Genomic DNA, 21,910 nt, shown 5'->3' on the forward strand with positions numbered 1-21,910 from the left:
ACCGCAGTCCGCAGCGCAGAGAGGATCGCTGGATGGGTAGCAGACATCACTGAGCCGGTGAGCCCCCAGCTCGCTGCCGTTGTTGCACAAGCCTAGCTAGCTGTTTCTACGAACATATCAGTATTGTCAATGCCAACCAGACATCAGAAAAGCAACACATGCGACTGTTGCTATCGAGAGGAAAATCAAGATGGTAAACGTTAATGTTGTTGTGAGATGCTTTTTTTCAGTTACTGTGTAGACGTAGACACTTATTAAACCTATATGTTCGTACATCCATTCTTACTAAAATTAGACAAGACAATGAAATAATCCAATAAAAAAACTAATAGAATTAGATCAAATTATAAGACGATGGAATGGCAAAACAAATAGCAGTATATGAATGCCCTCTATATTTATTATATACTGAAATTAAATTGAGCTTAGTGGAGATGGTGTGAACAGCTTGCATTAAGAGATAGAAAAGTAGTGGGATGACATGGCTATTAGTGGGAGGTGATGTGGATAGATAGTGGAAAATGACGTGAGTGTCTTGCATGTTGAGATAAAAATTATAGTGAGATTTAGTTTTATAAGAGATATAGATATGAATTCACACTCAACTATACGAAGGCATGTAGCGCACATTTACCACTGTATAAATTAAACACCTATGAAAATCTAAGCCGACGGATCTTAAGATTAAGTCACTATAGACGTCTTATCGACAAATGGTGTTAAGTCCTACTGTAAATTATGGGTGTAATCTTCATGAATTGGCTTGGATGAGCGAGGTTGGGCGTGGGAATACCAAAATTAGTTAAAGATGATTTAGGTTCATGCTAATATTTTAGAAGAACCGTGTCCATTCTAAAAAAGGAAAATAAAGTACCTAACAGTACACCAATTTATAGACAGACAACCACTTCGTACATTCAGTTTTAACGTTTGGATCATGTATTCTGCCTAGAAGGCTAGAACCTAGATGATCAGGAAGACATATATGTGACCTAAATCATATACTCATGTGCATAATGTTGTGGTTATGATGAGCTATGATGATAAATATAACTAATGATAAGAAACACATCATATTCATCAAGTGCTATTATGATAATAGTTCGCTACAGACCTAACAAAGCTTCCTTAAATGAGGGGTATTATCAACAGATGTATCACAAGTTGAGGTGGGAAGGTGTTTGTGTACCAAAGAAATATGGAGGTCCAGAGATCTTTTTTTTTTTTTTTAAACGAGGAGGCCCAGAGATCTTGAACAACAAAATGGATGAAAAACCTTTGTGATCTTTCACTTTCTTAGACTCCCTCTAAGCTGATTTTTGTTCGCTTCTGTTGTTGCTCGATGTGTATCATTATTGTAAGATTGTATTGGCTTTGTGATTTTTGTTTGCTTCTGTTGTTGCAACTAGGCCTACTAATATACCCTGGATTAACAAGAACAGGTGCGCTGGGGGTATAGTCTGCAGCAACTAGAGTCCATTAGTGATATATGTTTTCATGTTTGTTTAGAGAAACATTAGCGAGAGGTAAAGAAGAGCAACATTGAAAAACCAAGTGACTAACGATTGTATGTGAAGAGCTGTGATTACTGATTACTAACTTCAGTATTTAGTTGTCATGAGTCTGTAACTACATGTCTGTACATCGAACATATTTAAATTCTGCCTGTACTAAGGAGGAAAAACTGGAGTTTGTGGAGCACTTCTTTATGTGCTCTTACAACTCCACCATTTTTCATCAAACAGAGTACGTGGAGCTGAAACCGTTCGACTGAAAACGTAGAGCGGAGCAGTGCCAAACACCCCCTAAACTGGTATTACCATGTACAGTGTAGTTCTGCTCATTACTGGAAGTGTTCATACATGTATCTACACCCTACAGAATCATGGCGCAGAATGTGAAAATGTTCCTCTATGGCTTTGCTTTGCTTGAGAATTCAGGCTGCCCCGTGTCAGGAAACTTAGGATTTATTTTATTATTTAGAGAAAGATGATGAAGTCCACAACATTCACAAATAAATTGTACCAACAAACATGACTGCGCAATGCAGTTTTCTTCCACAAGAGAATCCCACTTCATTTCATCCTTGACTCCTGTCAAGCAGCTGAAGAAATGCAATCAGGTTGCTTTATCCTCGGAGAAGAGAAGCAGAGAACCGAGGCAAGATGAGTTGATTGGTCAATAGCTTCACATATCAAACCTTCAGATGTGCACTTTGGTTTGATCCGTGATACCAATTTGTCGAACATAATAACCAGAAGAAGCGTCCTGTCAACACTGTATCGATCTCGATCCTGTATACACTGTTCACCGATGTTGGTGACTGTAGCATCAGATCGAAACAGATCCCTGGAAGATTGGGCTTTATCCAAATCCAAACAGCCCCTGGGTTCAAACAACAGGTTGGCTTCCATGGATCCTTTGCCTGGACCTGTCGCCTTGAACTCAGGGCCGAAGGTTAACGCAGACTTGAGCGACCGTCGGATACAGAAGCCCACGCATGACGCCGGCGTCGGCGGCGTCTGGTGTGCACAGCACAGGCACTTTTTACAGCTGGGGCCTGGGGCACGACGCAGGAAAAGAAAGGAGTCACTGGATCAGCGACCAACCAGCAGAGATCACTGAGCCAGTGACCCCAGCTCACTGCACCACGCGGCAGGACAGCACACCAAACACCAATGGCTCCTCTATCTCCATAGACTCAAAAAAGGCACATCAACCAAACCAATATACATACATGCGAGGAAGAAGGGAATTTGGGAGGTGAGGGGGTGAACTGAAGGCAATACAAATACAAGGCGCGAGCACCCCCTCAAGCAGTTAGCAGTGTCTCTCACTCACAGTCACGGATACAGCCACCTGAAACTGGCTACATCTGATCTTGCCGCGGCAGCTACTGCTCTGGTCCTCTTCTTTCCCCCACAAACAAAATGAGAAAAACTCAAGCTCGGAATGTACTGCCGCCGCTGCCGACGCAAATGGTGGTGGTGTCTGCAAACGACTACGCCTCCGCTTTGCTGTTGATCGCCAGCGTGAAGTAGATCAGTATCGTCGTCCCCACACTCGACCTGCTTATGGCAGGAGAAACAATGTCGCTCAGGCGTTAGAGAAAGCAGCCAGGGAGAACCGCTGACAGGGAGAGTAGCGTGATGTCGCCAAGAAGGCGCTGCTTACAGCATTGCTAAGAAGAGAAGTATCCACTTACAGCGTCGCGAATAAGAGGAGGATTTTCCGAGGGTTGATGGATGTGAATCGACTGAATCTTTTGCTCCTTCCTTCCCCAGAATCAATAAGAACAGGTGTGCAGGGAGTACAATGTGGAGCAACCAGAGCCTTGTTCTGGCCCAGGGGCTGCTCCAGTTGAGATGGCACAACTGCAGAGAATCACATTCAACGAAATCATAAATACCGGTAGTTATGGCTGTTAAGTACTGTCTGCTGTACAGTAGAAAAGAAAGAGAACAAATCTGCACCCATAAGATAGAAGCACAATTTATTTTAGCCTATGAGGACCAAGACAGCATTATGCTAGCTTAACGTAAAGCTGTACAAAGAATTTATTAGTTATCAATTCAAAGGACAGAGGAAATAAATATGGGAAAATTAGATCTATACCATTGAAAGAACCAGAGTTTAGAAAAATAGCATCCAAAGATTCAGCTTTAGAAAAATAGCATCGAAAGCTCTCTCCGTTATAGTTTCCTAGCATCTCTGTTAACTTCCCGTTAACACACACACCACACAACAACAGAACACACGCACGCAGCATGGCCGACGCGAGGACGACGTCTCGCACGATCCCCATGGCCGACTGAGCGGGGCTCCACGAGGACCTGCTCGACCTCGTCGTCGCGCGCCTCCCGTCTGCGGCTCCTGGCGCACCGCCGCAGCGACCTTCACCGCCCGCCGCGGCTGCCCGCGACCCGACTGCCCCTGGCTGCTCCTCCCCACGGATGTCAGCGCCGACCTCACCCTCGACCGCGGCCGCCTAATCGTGTGCCCCGACCGCGAGGTCTCCGTGGAGGCGTGGACACCCTCCCAGCGCGCCTGGGCCACGTGGACCCGCGCCAGGTTCGTGCCCCTCGGCTCCGTGCGCGGGTCGATAGTCGCCGCGGACGAGCGTGGCGAGATGCCCATGCACCTACTCGACCTCGTTTCAGGCGCGCGCAAGCCGCTCCCAGCCATCGCCACGCTCCCCCTTGTCGACCGCAAGGCCTCCAGGTCCAGCACCTCGGTGGCGGCGTCCTCCCAATCGATGCTGTAATCCAAGGCCATCCCGGTGCCCACCCCCGACGGCGGCGTCATGGCCTCCTGGTGGAGTCCCCCCACGGCGAGCTGATGCAGGTGGAGCTGCTCCGCCCCGTGACGGCCGTGGGAGGAGAAGGGTTTCATGTTGCGCGTGCTGGACGAGTGCAGGGAGACGCGGGACTGTGGGAGGATACGGAATACATCGGCGACGCCGCCGTGCTCGTGGACGTGGCGGGCGCCATGGCCACGTCCACCAGGGTGTGTCCCGCGCTAAGGCCCAACACCGTATACTATGCCGTGGACCTGGAGGGGGAGACGCAAGTGTGGGCGTACAGCCTCGCGGGCAAGCACAAGCGCATCGAGGTCGTGGAGGTGCTCCCAACCGCCGGAGCTTGCAGTAGCAGCACCATTGTGAGCGGTGGTGGTCGCAGGACGGCAGGAGAGAGCAGCGCAGCGTTCCAGTGAACGTCCATTTAACGGAAATGGTAGAAGGCAACACCAAACCTATCTTTTGATACTACATTTCTAAAGCTGAATCTTTGGATGCTATTTTTCTAAACTCTGGTTCTTTCCATGGTATAGATCCAATTTTCCCAATAAATATAGTCCAACAATATAGCAATCTTATAGACAAAAATAGAGTCAATCTTATATAGGAAAGGATTTGCTGCCAATAAGGCAATCAGGATGATGCTAAGTACAGTAACAAATTGCCCAACATAAGTGGGTACATAACAAATATTTTTTTATTTTTGATCCAAACAGACACGGGGTAGTGGATCTAAAGGCACACATGATTAGCCGATGCATGATTAAATGGAATGAGCCATTTCCGTAAGTATCAAGAAAGCCCAAACAGTAAGTAAGAGATAATAACATCCTGTTACCTTTGATGATAAGTTTTTTCGCCAAATCCTCTTGCTCCTGCTCATCACCGCCCCTCCTTTCCATCCGATTTGAACCCTTACGTGACAAGGCCCTCTGCAAGTGAAGAGGATGTGGGCTTAAGAAACTCAGAAAACTATTGGCTGTTCAAATTTTCGAGTACAAGGACATACAATAATTTTTGGACTTCCAGAGCAGCATTTATCAGGTGGTTGAGGCAGACCCTCAATATCCAATACCACATTGGTAGTTTTGTCCATGCTTGTGATTGGGCCCTGCGACAAAAATCTGATCAATTCATGAGAAGTACCAAATACCTATCAGCGTGTGCGGTTGCATCATCTAATGGTGCAATAAACAGAAGATCGCACTAATGTGCCTGACCCACTGCTATCAGGACAGTTATTCCCAATAACAAGCGTTGATTGGAAAGCACAATTGCGCAGCAGCATAAATTTAATCAAGGTACCAAATCAGTGGTGCAATGGGCATCATGATTTCTCATAGCGATTTCATCTATTAGGTAGACAATAAAACAAATTAGTTAGCGTTTATTTGGGCCTCCTTTTTTAGAAAAGTGGCGCCGGTACCAAAATGCTCGTCCAACCGATAAGTATAACAGAGATTCTCCAATGTAGGCCACATCCTTCATAATAAGTTTACCAAACAGAGAATAATGAAGCAAGCAATGCCCACTACAACCGAAAAAAGAAGCAAGAAATCAATGGATGGACCTGGCCCTGGCGTGGTCATATCCTTCACAACATGCAGCAGCTACGTGCTAGGATAGGAACAAAATCTGCAGCTTTGCAACGGTTTAATTATTATATTATGATCCCATTTACGCAATGTAACGGGCAAAATATGACAAGTAGATGGAAGAATAATAAAAAAAGGGATAACGCATGCTCTCGAGGCTCAAGTTAAACTGGACACATCACACATGGTCTCAAGCTAAACTGCAGGGCTAAAACAAAAGCTGCACAGGTTTGTTCTTTTGCTTTTGGTATAGTCGTTTCTTGGGCCGTTGCAACCAACCAGTGAAGAATTTAAAAAAGCGGAGACAAGAAATGGGTCAGATCTTAAAGGTACCTGTCCACTCCCTTTTCTCCCACCGGTTCCCTCGAGGCGGATATGAACCGTGAGCTTCCTCCACTTCCCAACAGACAGCAAGCAGTCTTGTTATCTTCCCCAAAGCTGAAGAAGTGGGAACAGAAGTTAACCAACGGACCTTTTAATTAAAAGGAGAGAAATGCGAAAAAGAATGGAGAACAAAGTGAAATGGTTGTGGTTTAGTATTGAAGGAAAACAAAGCGATAAATTGGATGGACTGAAGAATCCATCATCCATTGCAGAAAACAAAGATTTCCGCTTGAGGGCAGAGCAGGATTGCGCAGAGCAGAATGAACAATCTATCGGAGCAGGTAGTGGCTTCCTTACCGGTGTGGGAGTAGGCCGATCCAGATCCGGCTGGATCTCCGCCGCACCGTGGATTCAGCGGCGGCGAGAGGAGGAGAGGTGGGGCGGCGGCGGCGGAATGGTATCAGGCGGATGGAGTGCGGAGGGGAGAGCGTACACGAGATGGGGAAGCAATGAATGCTCCTTCTACATCCCGCCGTCCCAATGCCGCAGCTTTATCGACGGACTGGTGGAGGCGCGGGCAGGAGCAACGGACGGGAGGAGGGAGGGAGTTGGGAGGTGGTGGAAGGGAGAAGAGTGGTAACCGCGGAAGGAGGAAGGGAGCAGCAGGAGGCGGTTTGGTTTGGTTTTGGCTCACGAGGCGCTGCCGGCCCCACGCCCGCACCGCGAAGACCAGGTCCATGGACCGGAGCCCTGTGGGGAGGAGGCAGAGCGCCAGAGCCAGGCATAGGGACTTGGTCAGGCGATGGGCACGGTGCAGCCAGGTCATGGCGCGGCCTGCAGGTGGGGGCCAGCAGCCCAGCACGGGCGCGGCAACCGAGGCGGTGTCACTGAGCGAGCAGGAGCGGATAGCGAGGGCGCGTGGCGGTGTTGGGCTCTTGGCTGGCCTGGTCGTGTGCGTGACTGCGTGGGGGCAGCCCCGCCTGCCCCTGCGAGCTACCTACCGGACGACCAGACGTTGGTTGGCATCCCGGCCGCAAGTAGCAGCAGCAACGGCCACGCTGCCACGCACGGTGCGCGGCGCGTCTCGTCGTCGCCACGCCGCAGCACTCGCCGTTCCGTCGCGTGTCCTCCTCGCGCTTGCCCGCCGCGCCGCGCGCGCGCACGGGATGCTCGCCCGGTCGGGCCTCAGTCCTGCCTCCTGCGCGGGTTTGGCTCGTGCAAATGGACAAAAGGTTCGGTGACCGAGAGAGGGATCCATCGCCGATTGGCCATGCGCTAGATCCAAGCTCGCCGATCGGCGGTATGCATGCATGCTCGGCAAGCAACGCGCCTGCGCACGGCCGGCCAGCGTCCAGACGAGGGCACAGTGACGTTGCTGGCTGCACTGCACCTAGCCTATAGCCAGGAGGAGCTTTGGCAGGGCACAGCGGTCCTCGTCGACGAACAGCGCTAGCTGTTCCGACTCCGGTCGCCTGACGAGATGCAGTCCGGCGTTCAGACTTCAGACGACACGCACGCTAAAGCTGGACGGACACGGGTCTCGCGCTCACATGCGCTCGCGGCCGCCGCGCCACCGGACGGCGCCGTGCCATCACGGGCATCGTTGCCCCCCACCAACCTGTCCGATCCGCCTGCCTACGCTAAAGCCCCCACGCCACGCGCGCCGCTCATCCACCCTCCGGCCGGCCGGCCGGGCACAGCCGGCACCGACCAGACCCTCAGATCAGAAGGCGACCTTTGGCTTGGCGTCTAGCCATGTGGACACCCGGCCGGCCGCCATGAAAGAACTGCGAACGAGGATCACGAAGCACGACGACATGTTCATTCCCTTTTTTTTCCTTTTGATGAGGGCTCACATGTCACTTGTCTGTGCGTGTGGAGCGATTGGTTAGCACTGTCAATGCCAACCTTGGAGCTTGGAAGCACGCACGCACGTTGTTTCCGTTCCTTGATTGTAAAATCCCTGTAGCCGCTGCGGTTTGGTTTGTAGCAGCCGTGTCCAGATCGGCCGGCCAGATCGTGTTCGCTGTTCAGACCGGCGGTGTTCACAGATCACTGCATCCTGCTTGCATCCAACGTGCCGAAATGAAATTCAGATCCTCTGTCTCTGCCGGTGCATTATTTGAATTTGGACGTTTTGGATCCAAATGGTCGTGTCCAGTTCGAATCAAAAAGTGTTACGAAGCGGACCTGTCGGCTGTCAGTCAGTCAAGCGGTGGGGGCCGTGCCCCATCTCCCAGCCGGTTCGCTTAGTCGTATTTGACTTATAAGCCATGACTTATCAGCTAACGAACAGTATTTTTCTTTCACACCAAATCAACCAACGGTACTTTTAGCTATGACTTATAAGCCAAACCAACTCAAACAAACGGGGGACTCGCAGTACTCTCACTCACGGGTTGGCGCCATTTTGGCGTCCTCTGCAGCAGCCTGCATGAACGGTTGCTCGCAAGTACAGCGTCTCGACGCTGACGCGGTCGGTCCGGCCATGTGAGCCCGGAATTACGGCCGCTAAGTCCGGGGCTGGGTGCCAAACTGGCGATCGGCGAGACGCGGCAGGATTATTACACTGTAGGCAACAATGTGCTGGAGCTGGACTGTTGCAGCTGCAGCCGTGGTCCAAGCTCTCTCTGTTAGCTGCCCATCGGCTTATTTAAATTCGGCTCGTTCGGTTTCTTTTTTAGTCAGAACAATATTTTTCTTTCACAACATTTCAACCAGAACAGTATTTTTCAATCAATTTCAGCCAAGTTTCAGCAAGCTGAACGGACCAATATGCAATGCATCTTCTCCTACTGCTTGACTGTGTTCCTTGTCTCATCTGCTGGCTGTTGCGTCCGTGTGATCACAGTAAAGCTGAGCCTAAGTACAAGGCTTATCTGTCGGTTAACATTAACCACAGCTGGCCTGGCCAGTGCCCGTGCAGGCGTCGGGCGGTGGCGGGGACTCCTTTCTCCTCCGCTTCCCCCTTTCCTCCTCGACCTTGGCGTGGAGGCGGCGGCGCCTGCTGGGGACACTGGATCTGGCGCCACGGCCACATCCGGTGCCCCCGGGGCAGGGGGCGGTGCCCATGGTGGGGCATGCGCCTGACGGTGGCTGGCGGAGGTCGGCAGCGTCGACGGCGGATGCTTGTGCCGGCGACGGTAGCTGGCAACGGCTTCGGCGTGCGGCAGGGTGACGCGCGTGGCAGGGTAAGTCCAGTTCTGCATGTTGCCCGATCGGAGGGGGTGGCGGCCGACGCAGCTGTGCGGCTGCTGTGAGCAGCCGGCGCGTCGATGCCCCTCTGGAGAAGCTTCTGCGGGATGGCAGTGACGACGACGGTGGCGACAGGCTACGGTCCAGCATCTTGGCTCGACGTATGTGCTAGGGGAACCTCAGGCGAAAGCCTTGGCGACGGCGACGCCTGTGGGCGCCGTTTTTCTTGTTGGGGGCGTCGTGTTCTTGTGCCCCCAGCCATGTCTTCCACGGGTGAAAACCCGGTCCTTTCCTGGACAAGCGACGGCGATGCATTCGGCGTCGTACCCTTCCTGAAGGCGTCGCTGTGGAAATTCGTCTCGGCCGTGATGTCTCCTTCGGCGGATGTCCTCCGCCTCTCGGCGCCCGGTTGTTGTGAGACGGCGAGTTCTGCATCGCGAAGTCGGAGCTGCTGCATCAGGGGATGTAGCTCGGCAACGATGACGCGTGTCGAACCCTCCTTCTCCGACGGCTGGGTTTTCAGCTTTAGAGGCTCGGCAATCGCCGCGGGCGGGGCGTGGGATCATGGTAGGAAGTCGGAGCTGCTCTTCGCGGGGCCGTTGAGCTCGGCAACGATGACCTGCTGCAGCCTACTACTTCGGGCCCGTTGGTCTGACATCTTATGATGGGTTGTCGGTGTTTTGCCATGGGAAGTCGGAGTTGCTAGCTGCTTTGCAACTATGCTCGGCAACGATGACTCATGGTAGTGTGTACTCTGTCGCGTTGCGTGGGTGGGTAACCTTTCGTGGTGTTTGGCGCCACGTTTGGCTACCTTTTGCTTGTATATAAATTTCATTCGTCTTAATTGAAAGGCAGAGCTCCTGCCATTGTTTCAAAAAAAAATTAACACGAATCTGCACTGCTGCCATTTCTGTATAGATTTGTGTTAAGGACCTGAGCTATATTTGTCACAAATTTGCCACTCTACATTTTGGCTTGAATTTAGCTGCCTTTCTTTAATCTCGAAAAGACAAAAAAGGACAGACATAGTTTTAAAAAGAAAAAATGATAGACATGTAAGTCCGCCCCAAGTTTAGCATTTCTGGGAAACATCTGACAAAGTACCCAATTTTGTTTGTCTCAACTATCAAGGTACCATGACCAATATTACATTGGGAGTTTCAGACGTGGCTGTGTTTGACATCATTAATTGATGAAGAGTAATACTTCAAGGATGAACTTCATTCCTTCTTTTTATTCTGAGGTTGGTCACATTCTGTACTGTCCAGATACACGGCATATCAAAGAACCTATCGATCAGACTAAAATAAGCAGACCTCCAGGGCCTTGCAAAATACAGTACACTCCAGACCATCAGCAGCCCCCCAAAAAATCCTACTTCCATCATGATGTGTGTGATTTGTATTGAAGTATACATGTCGTGGTGTTGAGGTTCATCCTCTGATTGCAACGATTGATAACAGGAGTTCCATAGAGGGCAGAGCCCAGAATTGCCTGCAAAATCCTCATTTGAAAAAGTTGAGAACTGACCCCCTGTTGGGATGGCTCCAGACAAATTGTTGTACGACACGTCAAACTTGGATAGGAAATTCAGCTTTGTTAGTGATGATGGAATGCTCCCATTGAGATTATTGTGGGCTAAATTCAGAACTTCCAAGCTAGACATGCCTGACAACTCATAAGGAATTGGCCCTGAGAAGTTGTTCCGGCTCAAGTCCAGCACATGAAGCTTCGCTAGATGACCAAAACCTGAAAAAATTGGCCCAGCAAGCAGGTTGCTCGAGAGTATAAGTGACGGTGGGAAGCTGCTGATTTGGTTGTACTGCAAACCTGCACCAGTTGAATTCTTCTTGATGAACAATGGGAGGTCCTCTGTTGGTGACTTCTCACTCAAGCCATTAGTTGAAATCAAACTCCTCATCTGAGTGAAGCTCATAGGAAGCTCCCCACAGAAAGAATTGTTTGACAGGTTGATGTAGAAGAGATTGTTCAATTTCCCTAGCCATGGTGGGATATTCCCATTTAACTTGTTCCAAGAAATGTCCAGCAAATTGAGATTTTCCAAGCACTGCAGCCAAGGCGGAATTGTGCCTGTGAGTAAGCAGTTTGCAAGGACAAACACCTGCATGCTCTTGAACCTATTAATGCCATTCACTGGCATTGTCTCACCACCACGGAAATACCTGGTGAGCACCAAAGTTGTCAAGTTGGGCAGGTGTTGCAAGTTTTGCAATGCCGACGACAGGTTCCTGAAGCCATTTCCTCCGAGTGCTAGGTACGACAGGGATCTCAAATCCTTAAAAGTCTCTGGTATCTCCCCCACAAGGTCATTCCTTGCAAGGTTCAGAGCCCTTAACTCGGTGCACAATGTGATGCCAGGAGGTATGTCACCAGTCAGATTATTGCCACTGTGAGAAGGGAAATACTGGTATGAATGGATGGATTGTATTGCAATGGGACCTTGGCCGGTACATATAGAGTGCCGAAGCACTTGCATGCCTACATGCTAGGGGATCACTAACTCAGTCATAGGATTACAGGTAGGAGCCAATGGCTGAGAACTAGCCTATCTATGGTGAGTACCAAATATAGTCTAACATCCCCCCGCGGTCACAGCGGGAGCGCCGCAGACGATGAGATTGGAGAAGAAGTCAACAAACATCCCCCCACAGTCACAACTTGGTGCAGTGCAGACGCTGGGACTGGAGAGAAAACCGGTAAGGACTCATGCAGATGATAGCCCTTTTTGCCGATGTCGAGGTAGACCGAGCGCGAGGGGCGAATAGCCGTAGTCGAAGATGCCGTGCGTAGGATAGCCGTGGTCGACGTAGTAGTCGAGGATGCCGAAGTTGAGGTAGCCGCATAAGTCACGGGCGCACGAGGGGGTGCCAAGATGGTGGCGCAAAAGAGAAGGCGCCGTAGACGAAGACGGTGACACGTCGAGGCAATCGTCGTGGGAGAAGGTTGATGCCGATGATGTAGTCAAGGCCGCCATGGTGAGGCGTGCCCCGGGTTTGCCAGGGCTGGTGAACGCATCGAGGACGAAGGCACGCACCGGTGTTGCCAATACCGGACGTGCAAGGGCGAGTGCACAACCAGACACGCCATTGTCTGAGGGACTAGCAGAGGAGGCCTCCATGACAGTCGCAGGTACAGAAGAACGACAAGGTAGAGGGTGTCGATGCAGCCTGCTTGGCGGAGTAGACGAAGTAGACGGGGGAGAGATGGCGACGCTGGCGATGTGGTGTGCTTGACGAAGCGAGGAGGAAGAGGAGTGGATGATTCAGCACAGAGCCAAATGATTCGTACGTAGCGGCGGCGGTGCTCGAAGAAGACGGCGTAGAACTCAAACAGCTTGACAAAGACCATGCGCACAGGGCGTAGTGACACGTAGTCGACAACGAAGTCGTGGACGTGGTCGGCGACGAGGAAGATGCAACGGCGGTGAAGACTACGGGTGGCGGTGCTGCAGCCTGACAAGGCGAAGCAGCGGCAGCCCATGTGCTCGGAGAAGAGGCGCGCAGTACGAGGACGGACGTCACGGTAGCCGGGTGGATCACGCACATCGGCTGATCAGACCGGGTATGCGCGAGGCGAGACGGCGGTGGGCGAAGTCGGCGGAGGCGTCCCGATCGGTGGAGGCGACAACGAGCCGGCGAAGGACGATGTGCGGACGAAGCGGCGAGGAGGGCGGTGCAGACGGGCGTCCCCTAGAGCGCCGTCCATGTCGCCATGCCGCACAGTCGAAGACGAGGAAGGAGCCGGTCGAAGACAAGGAAGGAGCCGGTGAAGTCGACGCCGACGTCGAGGTAGAGGCGCAAGGTCGACGGGTGGTGGGCGACGCAAACCCGATCTCTTATCGGGAAAAATAGAAAAGATACTGCAGCAACATCTCGTATAGGATACCTGGGTGCGCATAGCGAGGATCCCCTCATCATCCTCTTAGCCGAAGCACTTGCATGCCTACATGCTAGGGGATCACTAACTCAGTCATAGGATTACAGGTAGGAGCCAATGGCTGAGAACTAGCCTATCTATGGTGAGTACCAAATATAGTCTAACATCCCCCCGCGGTCACAGCGGGAGCGCCGCAGACGATGAGATTGGAGAAGAAGTCAACAAACATCCCCCCACAGTCACAACTTGGTGCAGTGCAGACGCTGGGACTGGAGAGAAAACCGGTAAGGACTCATGCAGATGATAGCCCTTTTTGCCGATGTCGAGGTAGACCGAGCGCGAGGGGCGAATAGCCGTAGTCGAAGATGCCGTGCGTAGGATAGCCGTGGTCGACGTAGTAGTCGAGGATGCCGAAGTTGAGGTAGCCGCATAAGTCACGGGCGCACGAGGGGGTGCCAAGATGGTGGCGCAAAAGAGAAGGCGCCGTAGACGAAGACGGTGACACGTCGAGGCAATCGTCGTGGGAGAAGGTTGATGCCGATGATGTAGTCAAGGCCGCCATGGTGAGGCGTGCCCCGGGTTTGCCAGGGCTGGTGAACGCATCGAGGACGAAGGCACGCACCGGTGTTGCCAATACCGGACGTGCAAGGGCGAGTGCACAACCAGACACGCCATTGTCTGAGGGACTAGCAGAGGAGGCCTCCATGACAGTCGCAGGTACAGAAGAACGACAAGGTAGAGGGTGTCGATGCAGCCTGCTTGGCGGAGTAGACGAAGTAGACGGGGGAGAGATGGCGACGCTGGCGATGTGGTGTGCTTGACGAAGCGAGGAGGAAGAGGAGTGGATGATTCAGCACAGAGCCAAATGATTCGTACGTAGCGGCGGCGGTGCTCGAAGAAGACGGCGTAGAACTCAAACAGCTTGACAAAGACCATGCGCACAGGGCGTAGTGACACGTAGTCGACAACGAAGTCGTGGACGTGGTCGGCGACGAGGAAGATGCAACGGCGGTGAAGACTACGGGTGGCGGTGCTGCAGCCTGACAAGGCGAAGCAGCGGCAGCCCATGTGCTCGGAGAAGAGGCGCGCAGTACGAGGACGGACGTCACGGTAGCCGGGTGGATCACGCACATCGGCTGATCAGACCGGGTATGCGCGAGGCGAGACGGCGGTGGGCGAAGTCGGCGGAGGCGTCCCGATCGGTGGAGGCGACAACGAGCCGGCGAAGGACGATGTGCGGACGAAGCGGCGAGGAGGGCGGTGCAGACGGGCGTCCCCTAGAGCGCCGTCCATGTCGCCATGCCGCACAGTCGAAGACGAGGAAGGAGCCGGTCGAAGACAAGGAAGGAGCCGGTGAAGTCGACGCCGACGTCGAGGTAGAGGCGCAAGGTCGACGGGTGGTGGGCGACGCAAACCCGATCTCTTATCGGGAAAAATAGAAAAGATACTGCAGCAACATCTCGTATAGGATACCTGGGTGCGCATAGCGAGGATCCCCTCATCATCCTCTTAGCCGAAGCACTTGCATGCCTACATGCTAGGGGATCACTAACTCAGTCATAGGATTACAGGTAGGAGCCAATGGCTGAGAACTAGCCTATCTATGGTGAGTACCAAATATAGTCTAACAACCACCAATATCAAAAGTGATCAGCCTTGGCAGGAATTTGAAGTTAATAGTGATCGTACCAGCAAGTTGTTCCTTAGGTTGATTACTCTCAGTATTGGACATCTCGACAGGGAAGGAGGCAATCCATCATTGAACCTATTGAAGGTCAAGTTTATGGATTCCAGCATCCTCATACCTCCAAACACATCGGGAATGGAACCAGAGAACCTGTTAGTGGACAAGTCAAGCAGCACAAGCTGAGAGAGTTTACCAAGGGCATAGCCAAGGTTGCCGGTGAATTGATTTTCATGTAAGCTAAGCCTCCTCAACTTGGACAACGTGTACAGGTCATTGGGCAGATTCCCGGTTAAGTTGTTTCTGTTGAGGGAGACCTCCACGAGAGCCTTGCATCGGCTCAGGCCGCAGAGAACCTCACCGGAGAATCCATTCCCTGAGAACCGCAGAACCTCCACCGGCGCAAGACAAAGAGCAGATGAGTTGATGCTGCCAGAGAAGGTGTTGCTAGAAATATCAAGAACCGTTAGGTTCGCGGTGGTGGGGAACACAGGGTGCGGTCCGTCAAAGCTGTTGAAGGAGATATTGACCACCTCGATAGCAGGAAAGCCATCTTCGCTAGCTGGAAACCCGCCAGAGAACAAGTTCATGCTGAGGTCAAGCACACGCAACTCCGTGAGTTGGCCGAGCTCCATGGGCACCTGGCCGCGAAGAGAATTCCGGGACAGGTTTATCCCCACCAGGCTGTTGAGGGAGACGATCGAGGAGGAGATGCAGCCATTTAGGCTCTTGTTGGAGAGATCCAACCTGACCACCCTCCCAAGATTGCATGAGACGCCGGTCCAGGAACAGCAGAAGGTGTTGTTGGGACCTCATCCGACAAGCCCGTCGCTGTTCTTGTTCAAGCCCTTGGAAAAAGCCAGAAGCGCCTCCAGGTCGGCGGGGTCACAAGTCTGGTTCAGGGGCTGGTCACTGGCGCCATGAACGTGGAGAAGAACAGAGGCGACCAAGACATGAACGAAACAGTAGTTGCCTCCCATCTCCGGTGAGAGGTGGCTGCAGAATCAGCTTAGTGCTATAGCGAAGTGTTAATGTGTTATGTTGAATTGCTCATGTTGCGATGAGGAGTTGGGATCAGAAAGCAGCACTTTGGAATGAAGGAGCTATCAACCATAGTCCATGGTTGACCAGTGAGGCAGTGAGCAGGAAGGAACCAGAAAAGTTAAGCAAGGAGACACTGAAGTGACTGAACACTAAAGCTGATGGAAGGCCTGTATAAAGCAAACAGAATTGGCCAATTCAACGAATTGAAATAAGGAATTTCAAGTCTTAAAGATGGATGGGCGAAAGGGACTGCACCTTGAAGCGAAGTGAGTTGTTAAAGATCTCAAGGTGCTGAAGCTGATCAAGTATTTGTGACCGGAGGGAGTACAAATTTTGTACTGCAAACTAAACCACAACCAGAAGGATCAGGTCCTACCATCCTTCTTCCAATTCTTGTAGGATCCCTCAAGAAGCCTGACAAATAATAGCATGAAGATTGAAGGCAGAAGCCTATGCCCAGGAACACCAACTTCATGACGCATGAAGGAATAACTAAGTGCAGTGTAATTGTTGGTCTCACATGTGTAATTCCTCAAATAGTTCCCAGTGGCGTAGGAGAAAGAAGCAACAGCAACCAACTATATAAACCCTTTCCATCTTGGCTGATATCCATGTCCACAAAACCTGATAAATGGAAAACAAACTGAGAATTTTAGAAGCAATGTGAAGAAGGCGACATTAATGGAAAAAATGGGGAAAGCAGAAACTAGCTCCTTTTGGAACTAAGATCATCACTTCAAACTGGATAATTCAGGGAAATTAGATCTTCTATTGGTGCATTTGCAACTTTTGAATAAAACAAGTCAGAAAAAAATCATATACGTATCGAAAATGGGAAGGCTGATATGAGTGAAGGTCCCCAAAATAAACCTAACTTAAATTGGTGTCTCCTCAAACTAGTAATAATTTATTAGAAAAAATAAGATCCCTTGGTCTAAAATGAAAAGAAGCAATTATAATTAATATGGTAAGGTGATTACTTGGTCCGAAATGAGCAGGAGAAAATTGTAGTATCAAAAGAGCAGTTAGATGGATCAACACAGGGTTACTCCAGATTATAGGAGTTTATATTACATTAAATCTTCATGGTGACAAGGCTGTCTCAGCATGATTTAATAAACAAAAAGTATAAATATTACATGAACAAAGAACGGTTCAGATTTCAGATACCTTACATGACGGGAAAATAGTAAGGTTTAGCATAGGACACAAGCTGCTTTGGAGCCTTATGTAGCCAGAAGATTCTTATTTAAGACCGAACCTTTGCAAAATAAATTCAGATGCCTTCCCTTGTAATTTTTTCCCAAAGAACCCTCAAAAGGGCAAAGAGTTCCTACAATTCATTATACAAGTAGATGACCCAGTTTATTATGGTGACCGGGCCCAAAAACCTTATATTGTGTGGTTAATTAATGGAACTGTGCTGTAATCTCCCGTGTGTATTTAGTTAATATCTTCAACAGAGGACAAGTTTTATAGCCAGAAATTCTGCTGTTCACGATAGAGAAGCTGAAACAGAAGCAAATAAGCACATTGCTGCAGTAGACACATAGAACTTAGGCTCAAACTTGCTTGTTTGTAAGCATACCTCAGAAACTATTGGATGCTCGATATATAGCTTCTCATATCATTTGTTAATTGTTATGCTGAAAAATCTTATTATGCACATCAGCTTTCTTGGTGCCATGAAGGAAAGCATGCCAACTCCTATGCAACAGAAATAAGTTCATGGCAACAACAAAAACAACAACAACAAAGCCTTTAAGTCCCAAACAAGTTGGGGTAGGCTAAAATAAGTTCATGGCAACTTAGCCATTTTTTTTAAACGAGGTCGGCTCCATTGCCATTAACAACAAAGGCAACCTAGCCATTTAACACTACTTCATTTTCACAACTATCCAACAGTCCCATGTTTCCCATTATTCTATGTAACTCATCACGACAATCATCTATGTGAGTGTGGCAATCATCGTCTGCAGAAAACACATGTACCATTTTCTTAATCTCGATCCAGCTAAGCCCGGGCTCCTTTTCAATCATCAGCCCTCTGATCCTTCTCCTAATTTCAGACACACTATCCCATTTTCCTATAGATGCATAAAGGTTTGAAAGAAGTATATGTGTTGAGAGATCATCTGGATCCTGCTCCAGTGCCTGTTCAGCAGCATGAACACCAATTGACAGATCTTTAAATGTCACGCAAGAGCTTAGCAGAATTCTCCATAGCTCAGGATATTTCTTGGCAGAAGGAGATTTATTAATTAAATCAACTGCTTCCTCCAATAAACCTGCCCTACTCAACAAACTCACCATGCTAGTGTAGTGTTTGAACCCTGGTACAATGCCATCATTTATCATACAGAACCAATAAAGCTTTCCTTTCTCAACCAGTCCACAATGGCTACAAGCAGAAAGGAGGGAGATATAAGTTACATGGTCAGGTTGCAGACCACTACGAATCATGTCACCAAATAGTTTGAACGCCATTTCAGAATCCCCATGATTGCCATATCCTCCTATCATAGAATTCCAGCACTTCAAATCTGGCTTCTGTATGGTGCAGAAAACTGAATAGACACCTCGAAGAGTACCATTTTTCGCATACATGTCAACAAGGCTACCAGAGACACAAATATTTCCTTCATAACCACTTTTTACCACTTGAGCATGGAGCATTTCCCCTTGCTTAAGGCCTGCAAGATCTGCCGTGGAATTCAAAGCACTGCTAAGAGAGAAGTTATCAGCCTTGTGCCCTACCTGCAGCATGCCAATAAAATATTTCAATGACAGTTCTCCTTCACCTAGTGCAGAATGGCCAGCAACCATCTCAGTCCACATGATAACATCTTTCACCATAACGGAATCAAACAAAATCTGAGCAGAGCCTGGATCCTCATTTGTGAAATACATATTGAGCAGTGTATTCGCAACAAAGACACTGCCCTCCAACCCAACTTTGATCACACCAGCATGAAGTGGTTTGCCACTACACATTGCTGGTAAAGGAGCAGCTGCAGCCACCACAGCTGCAAATGTATACTCATCTGGAGCCAGCCATTCAGAGGACACAGCCTTCAGCTGCACAAAGGCCTGCATTGCGCTCCATCCATCCCCAACACCAGAAAATCCAGCAATTATGGTATTCCATGACACCAAGTCTGGTGTCTCGATCCTCTGAAACACACGCACTGCAGTGCCCAGATCACAACAGCAGCAGTACATATCAAGCAGCGCATTCTGCAGCGGCAAATCAGGATCAAGCTCCTCTGATTTCACCACCCATCCATGTAGCGTGCGCCCATGGTGCAAGTCCCCAGAGCGCCCGCACCCACTCAGCACCGAAGAAAGGGTGCTCTCTGTAGGCGCCAGCCCAGTGCTCACCATCCGGCAGAACTTCCCCAGGGCGTGGTCAAGGTAACCATACCGTACATTGCAGTGCATCACACAGTTCCACGCCACCACATCCGGCGTCATCATTTCGTCGAACACCTGGTTAGCGTCCCTCGGCGACCCGCACCCGGAATACATCTGGAGCAGCGCGGTCGGCACAATGTCGCTGGCGAGGAAGCCGAGCGCCGCAGCCTGCGCATGCGCGGCGGCACCCGCGCGGCCATCGCGCAGCGCGCCGGCGGCGCGGAGGACGGCGCAGAGGCTTGGGGCGGTGGGGCGGAGACCCGACGCGTGCAGGCCGCGGAAGAGCCCGAAGGCGTCCGGCGCGTGCCTCGGGGTGCGCGAGAGCGCGGAGAGGACGGTGTTGTAGGAGACCACGGAGGCGCACGGCGTGGAGCGGAGGAGGGCGAGGGCGTCGGGGACCGCGGAGAGGCGGCAGTAGAGGGCGAGCAGCTGGTTAGCGAGGAAGGTGGGCGGGCGGGGCGCGGACGGCAGGGACGAGACCACGAGGAGCGCGTGCAGCGCGCGCGCGCGGCGTAGGACGGCGCGCGGCGGGGAGCGGGTGCCGAACAGCGCCTCGGCCGCCGCGGCGAGCGCCGGCTCAAGGCTCTGGAAGCCGAGGCGCAACGACATGGAGAGCGGCGCGCGCTGGCTGGCGCAGTGCACCAGGCGGGCGGGCTCCACCCCGTAACCGTTGTCAATCAAAACTCAAAAGACGCGACGCCACTGTGATCCACTAGTCAACATGCGCTAGGCACGGTGGCAGTGTGGCACCGAGCCCTCGTTCTACACCACGATCGGCGGGGAGAGAGTGCCCCGCGTTCTACACCTCGCAGCAATGTCGTGTCCTCGCCAATGGCGCCGCGCGGCAGTGGCAGCTTCCACCCAGGGGGCTGCTTCCACCGATCCACCACCTGTCGGCTGTCGCGCCGCCTCGCTACATTTGAACATGAGCACCACCTGTCGCAGACTCGCAGCGCACGCTCCCCGAGCCCCGACGTCTCCGAATCTCTCGGCCGCCACCACACGCAGGTGGGCCGTGGGGGATCCTCGCCAAAGCAACCTTATTCCACCTCTTCCTGGTCGGCACTTGAGATGCCTTACCGTAATGCTGCGCCCGACAGGTCGGCATTTGCTGCTTTGCTGAAGGCGTGCGGTGGTTTGGAGGACTTGGCAGTAAAGACGGGCATGGCATCTGCTTCAAAAGGGGACAATGTCTTTTGGAAGCAGATGCAGTCATAGGAAGACTCTGCCAAGCATTTGCAAGATCCATCAAGATGCTGAAGTGGCAGAAATTACTGCTGCAATATTCTACGCCTAGATCCAGATGATTCATCAGTTTAAATTCTTCTCTCAAATATATATGCTGCCATGTTGAATCAGGGAAATGAGCTGGTGTTTCACTGAAGAACTAAGAGGCAGGGATGACTGTCACTCAACCTATGCATTGAAATGTCCACAAAGCTGTCTAGATACAAGATACTTCACCAACGTGCAGGTATTGCAAATGGAAATCCGATACTCTGTCAAATGATGAACCGTTCATTGGGCATCCTGTTCTATTTAATTCAAATCGAAGAGTGGAAAACAAAAAGGTTCAAACACATTATGACCTTCAGGTTTGGATGGAAAAATAAGTGCAGTTCTGCAATCACTTTACCGCGTTTGTTATTTTGACTTGTTATAAGGGAGATGCTATATCCCAGTCGACTGAAATCTAGCATGTGAACCATCACATCAGCATCCAACGCTCACGATCTGTCCCAGTTCAAATCTACTCTAGCAAACCTTACCGGGTCCGCGAATCAACCCGTTTTGGAATAACAGATGCTACCGGGCCCGCCAAAGCTTAACGGGCGCAGGATCCGATACCCGTTATAGCTCGTTTGGCCCAAAATCAAACTATCAGCCCAATAAACAGACGTACAAGCATACATAGAAAATAACAATTCTGCCACTGCAACCTCCAGTTATAAATGATGCTGAAATATTCAGACCATACACAAGATAATTGCACATTTGTATTATTTCGACTATTACTATCCGATAATGCAATTATACTGCATGCGTGTGCAAATAGCAAGACCTGATGGTATGTGTGCAATTATAGAAGCCCACTAATGCTTAAAAAAGCAGTATCTATATGTTCTAGACTATATTTCAAAATGAGCCGGAGCATGTTGAGAGGACAAATTTAGCTCTCTGGACGTATAACTATTGTGCATAGAAACTCCATTACAGTCAGTCACATTCTTCATCATCATACCATTCAAATTGCCACATGCGTGGGTATCAGTCCCTTTGAGATCGCCCCAGTCATCAGTAGGTTGTGTGGCATCAGCCAGCAACACACAAGGAAATCATTGCCACAGTTCTTGACAGTAACCAAACCAAGCCATCCTCCTCTATACCGAACCATATATCAAGTGATTAACCTAGGTACACAAGAGCAAGTTAGCAGATTCGACAATGTAAATGCAGCTT

At 50.6% G+C, this 21,910-nt stretch overlaps 2 protein-coding genes and 2 pseudogenes across 3 annotated transcripts; 1 reads left to right on the top strand and 3 right to left on the bottom strand.

The window, feature by feature from the left end:
- Window positions 1-2,649: 2,649 nt before the first annotated feature.
- Window positions 2,650-6,868, bottom strand: LOC136494065 (uncharacterized). 2 transcript variants are annotated; one of them, XM_066490206.1, is made up of 6 exons: window positions 6,574-6,868; window positions 6,226-6,330; window positions 5,307-5,408; window positions 5,136-5,229; window positions 3,206-3,374; window positions 2,653-3,068 (listed from the first exon to the last, which is right to left on the bottom strand). In XM_066490206.1, the coding sequence occupies exons 3-6, from the start codon at window positions 5,391-5,393 to the stop codon at window positions 3,002-3,004; spliced, it is 417 nt and encodes a 138-aa protein (XP_066346303.1). In that variant the 5' UTR covers window positions 5,394-5,408; window positions 6,226-6,330; window positions 6,574-6,868; the 3' UTR covers window positions 2,653-3,001. The 2 variants fall into 2 exon arrangements, with proteins under 2 accessions (XP_066346304.1, XP_066346303.1); XM_066490207.1 differs by lacking the exon at window positions 6,574-6,868 and having other exon boundaries at window positions 2,650-3,068; window positions 6,226-6,256.
- Window positions 3,804-5,109, top strand: LOC136494064 (uncharacterized; annotated as a pseudogene).
- Window positions 6,869-10,567: 3,699 nt separating the features above from the next.
- On the bottom strand, window positions 10,568-15,972 carry LOC136492742 (phytosulfokine receptor 1-like; annotated as a pseudogene).
- Window positions 15,973-17,789: 1,817 nt separating this feature from the next.
- On the bottom strand, window positions 17,790-20,077 carry LOC136494656 (pentatricopeptide repeat-containing protein At3g50420-like). The gene has a single exon (XM_066490828.1). The coding sequence runs from the start codon at window positions 20,057-20,059 to the stop codon at window positions 17,900-17,902; it is 2,160 nt and encodes a 719-aa protein (XP_066346925.1). The 5' UTR covers window positions 20,060-20,077; the 3' UTR covers window positions 17,790-17,899.
- Window positions 20,078-21,910: the final 1,833 nt, after the last annotated feature.

Source organism: Miscanthus floridulus, chromosome 11 (assembly GCF_019320115.1).
Source record: "Miscanthus floridulus cultivar M001 chromosome 11, ASM1932011v1, whole genome shotgun sequence".
NCBI classification, from domain to species: Eukaryota; Viridiplantae; Streptophyta; class Magnoliopsida; order Poales; family Poaceae; genus Miscanthus; species Miscanthus floridulus.

Excerpts from the sequence above, each read along its gene's own strand:
- LOC136494656 (XM_066490828.1), bottom strand. The coding sequence starts at position 20,059 with ATGTCGTTGCGCCTCGGCTTCCAGAGCCTTGAGCCGGCGCTCGCCGCG.
- LOC136494065 (XM_066490207.1), bottom strand. The coding sequence starts at position 5,393 with ATGGACAAAACTACCAATGTGGTATTGGATATTGAGGGTCTGCCTCAA. Across the intron at positions 5,230-5,306 it reads CTGGAAGTCCAAAAATTATT|AGGGCCTTGTCACGTAAGGG; the intron begins GTATGTCCTTGT and ends CTTCACTTGCAG. Across the intron at positions 3,375-5,135 it reads GAAAAAACTTATCATCAAAG|TTGTGCCATCTCAACTGGAG; the intron begins GTAACAGGATGT and ends GATTCTCTGCAG.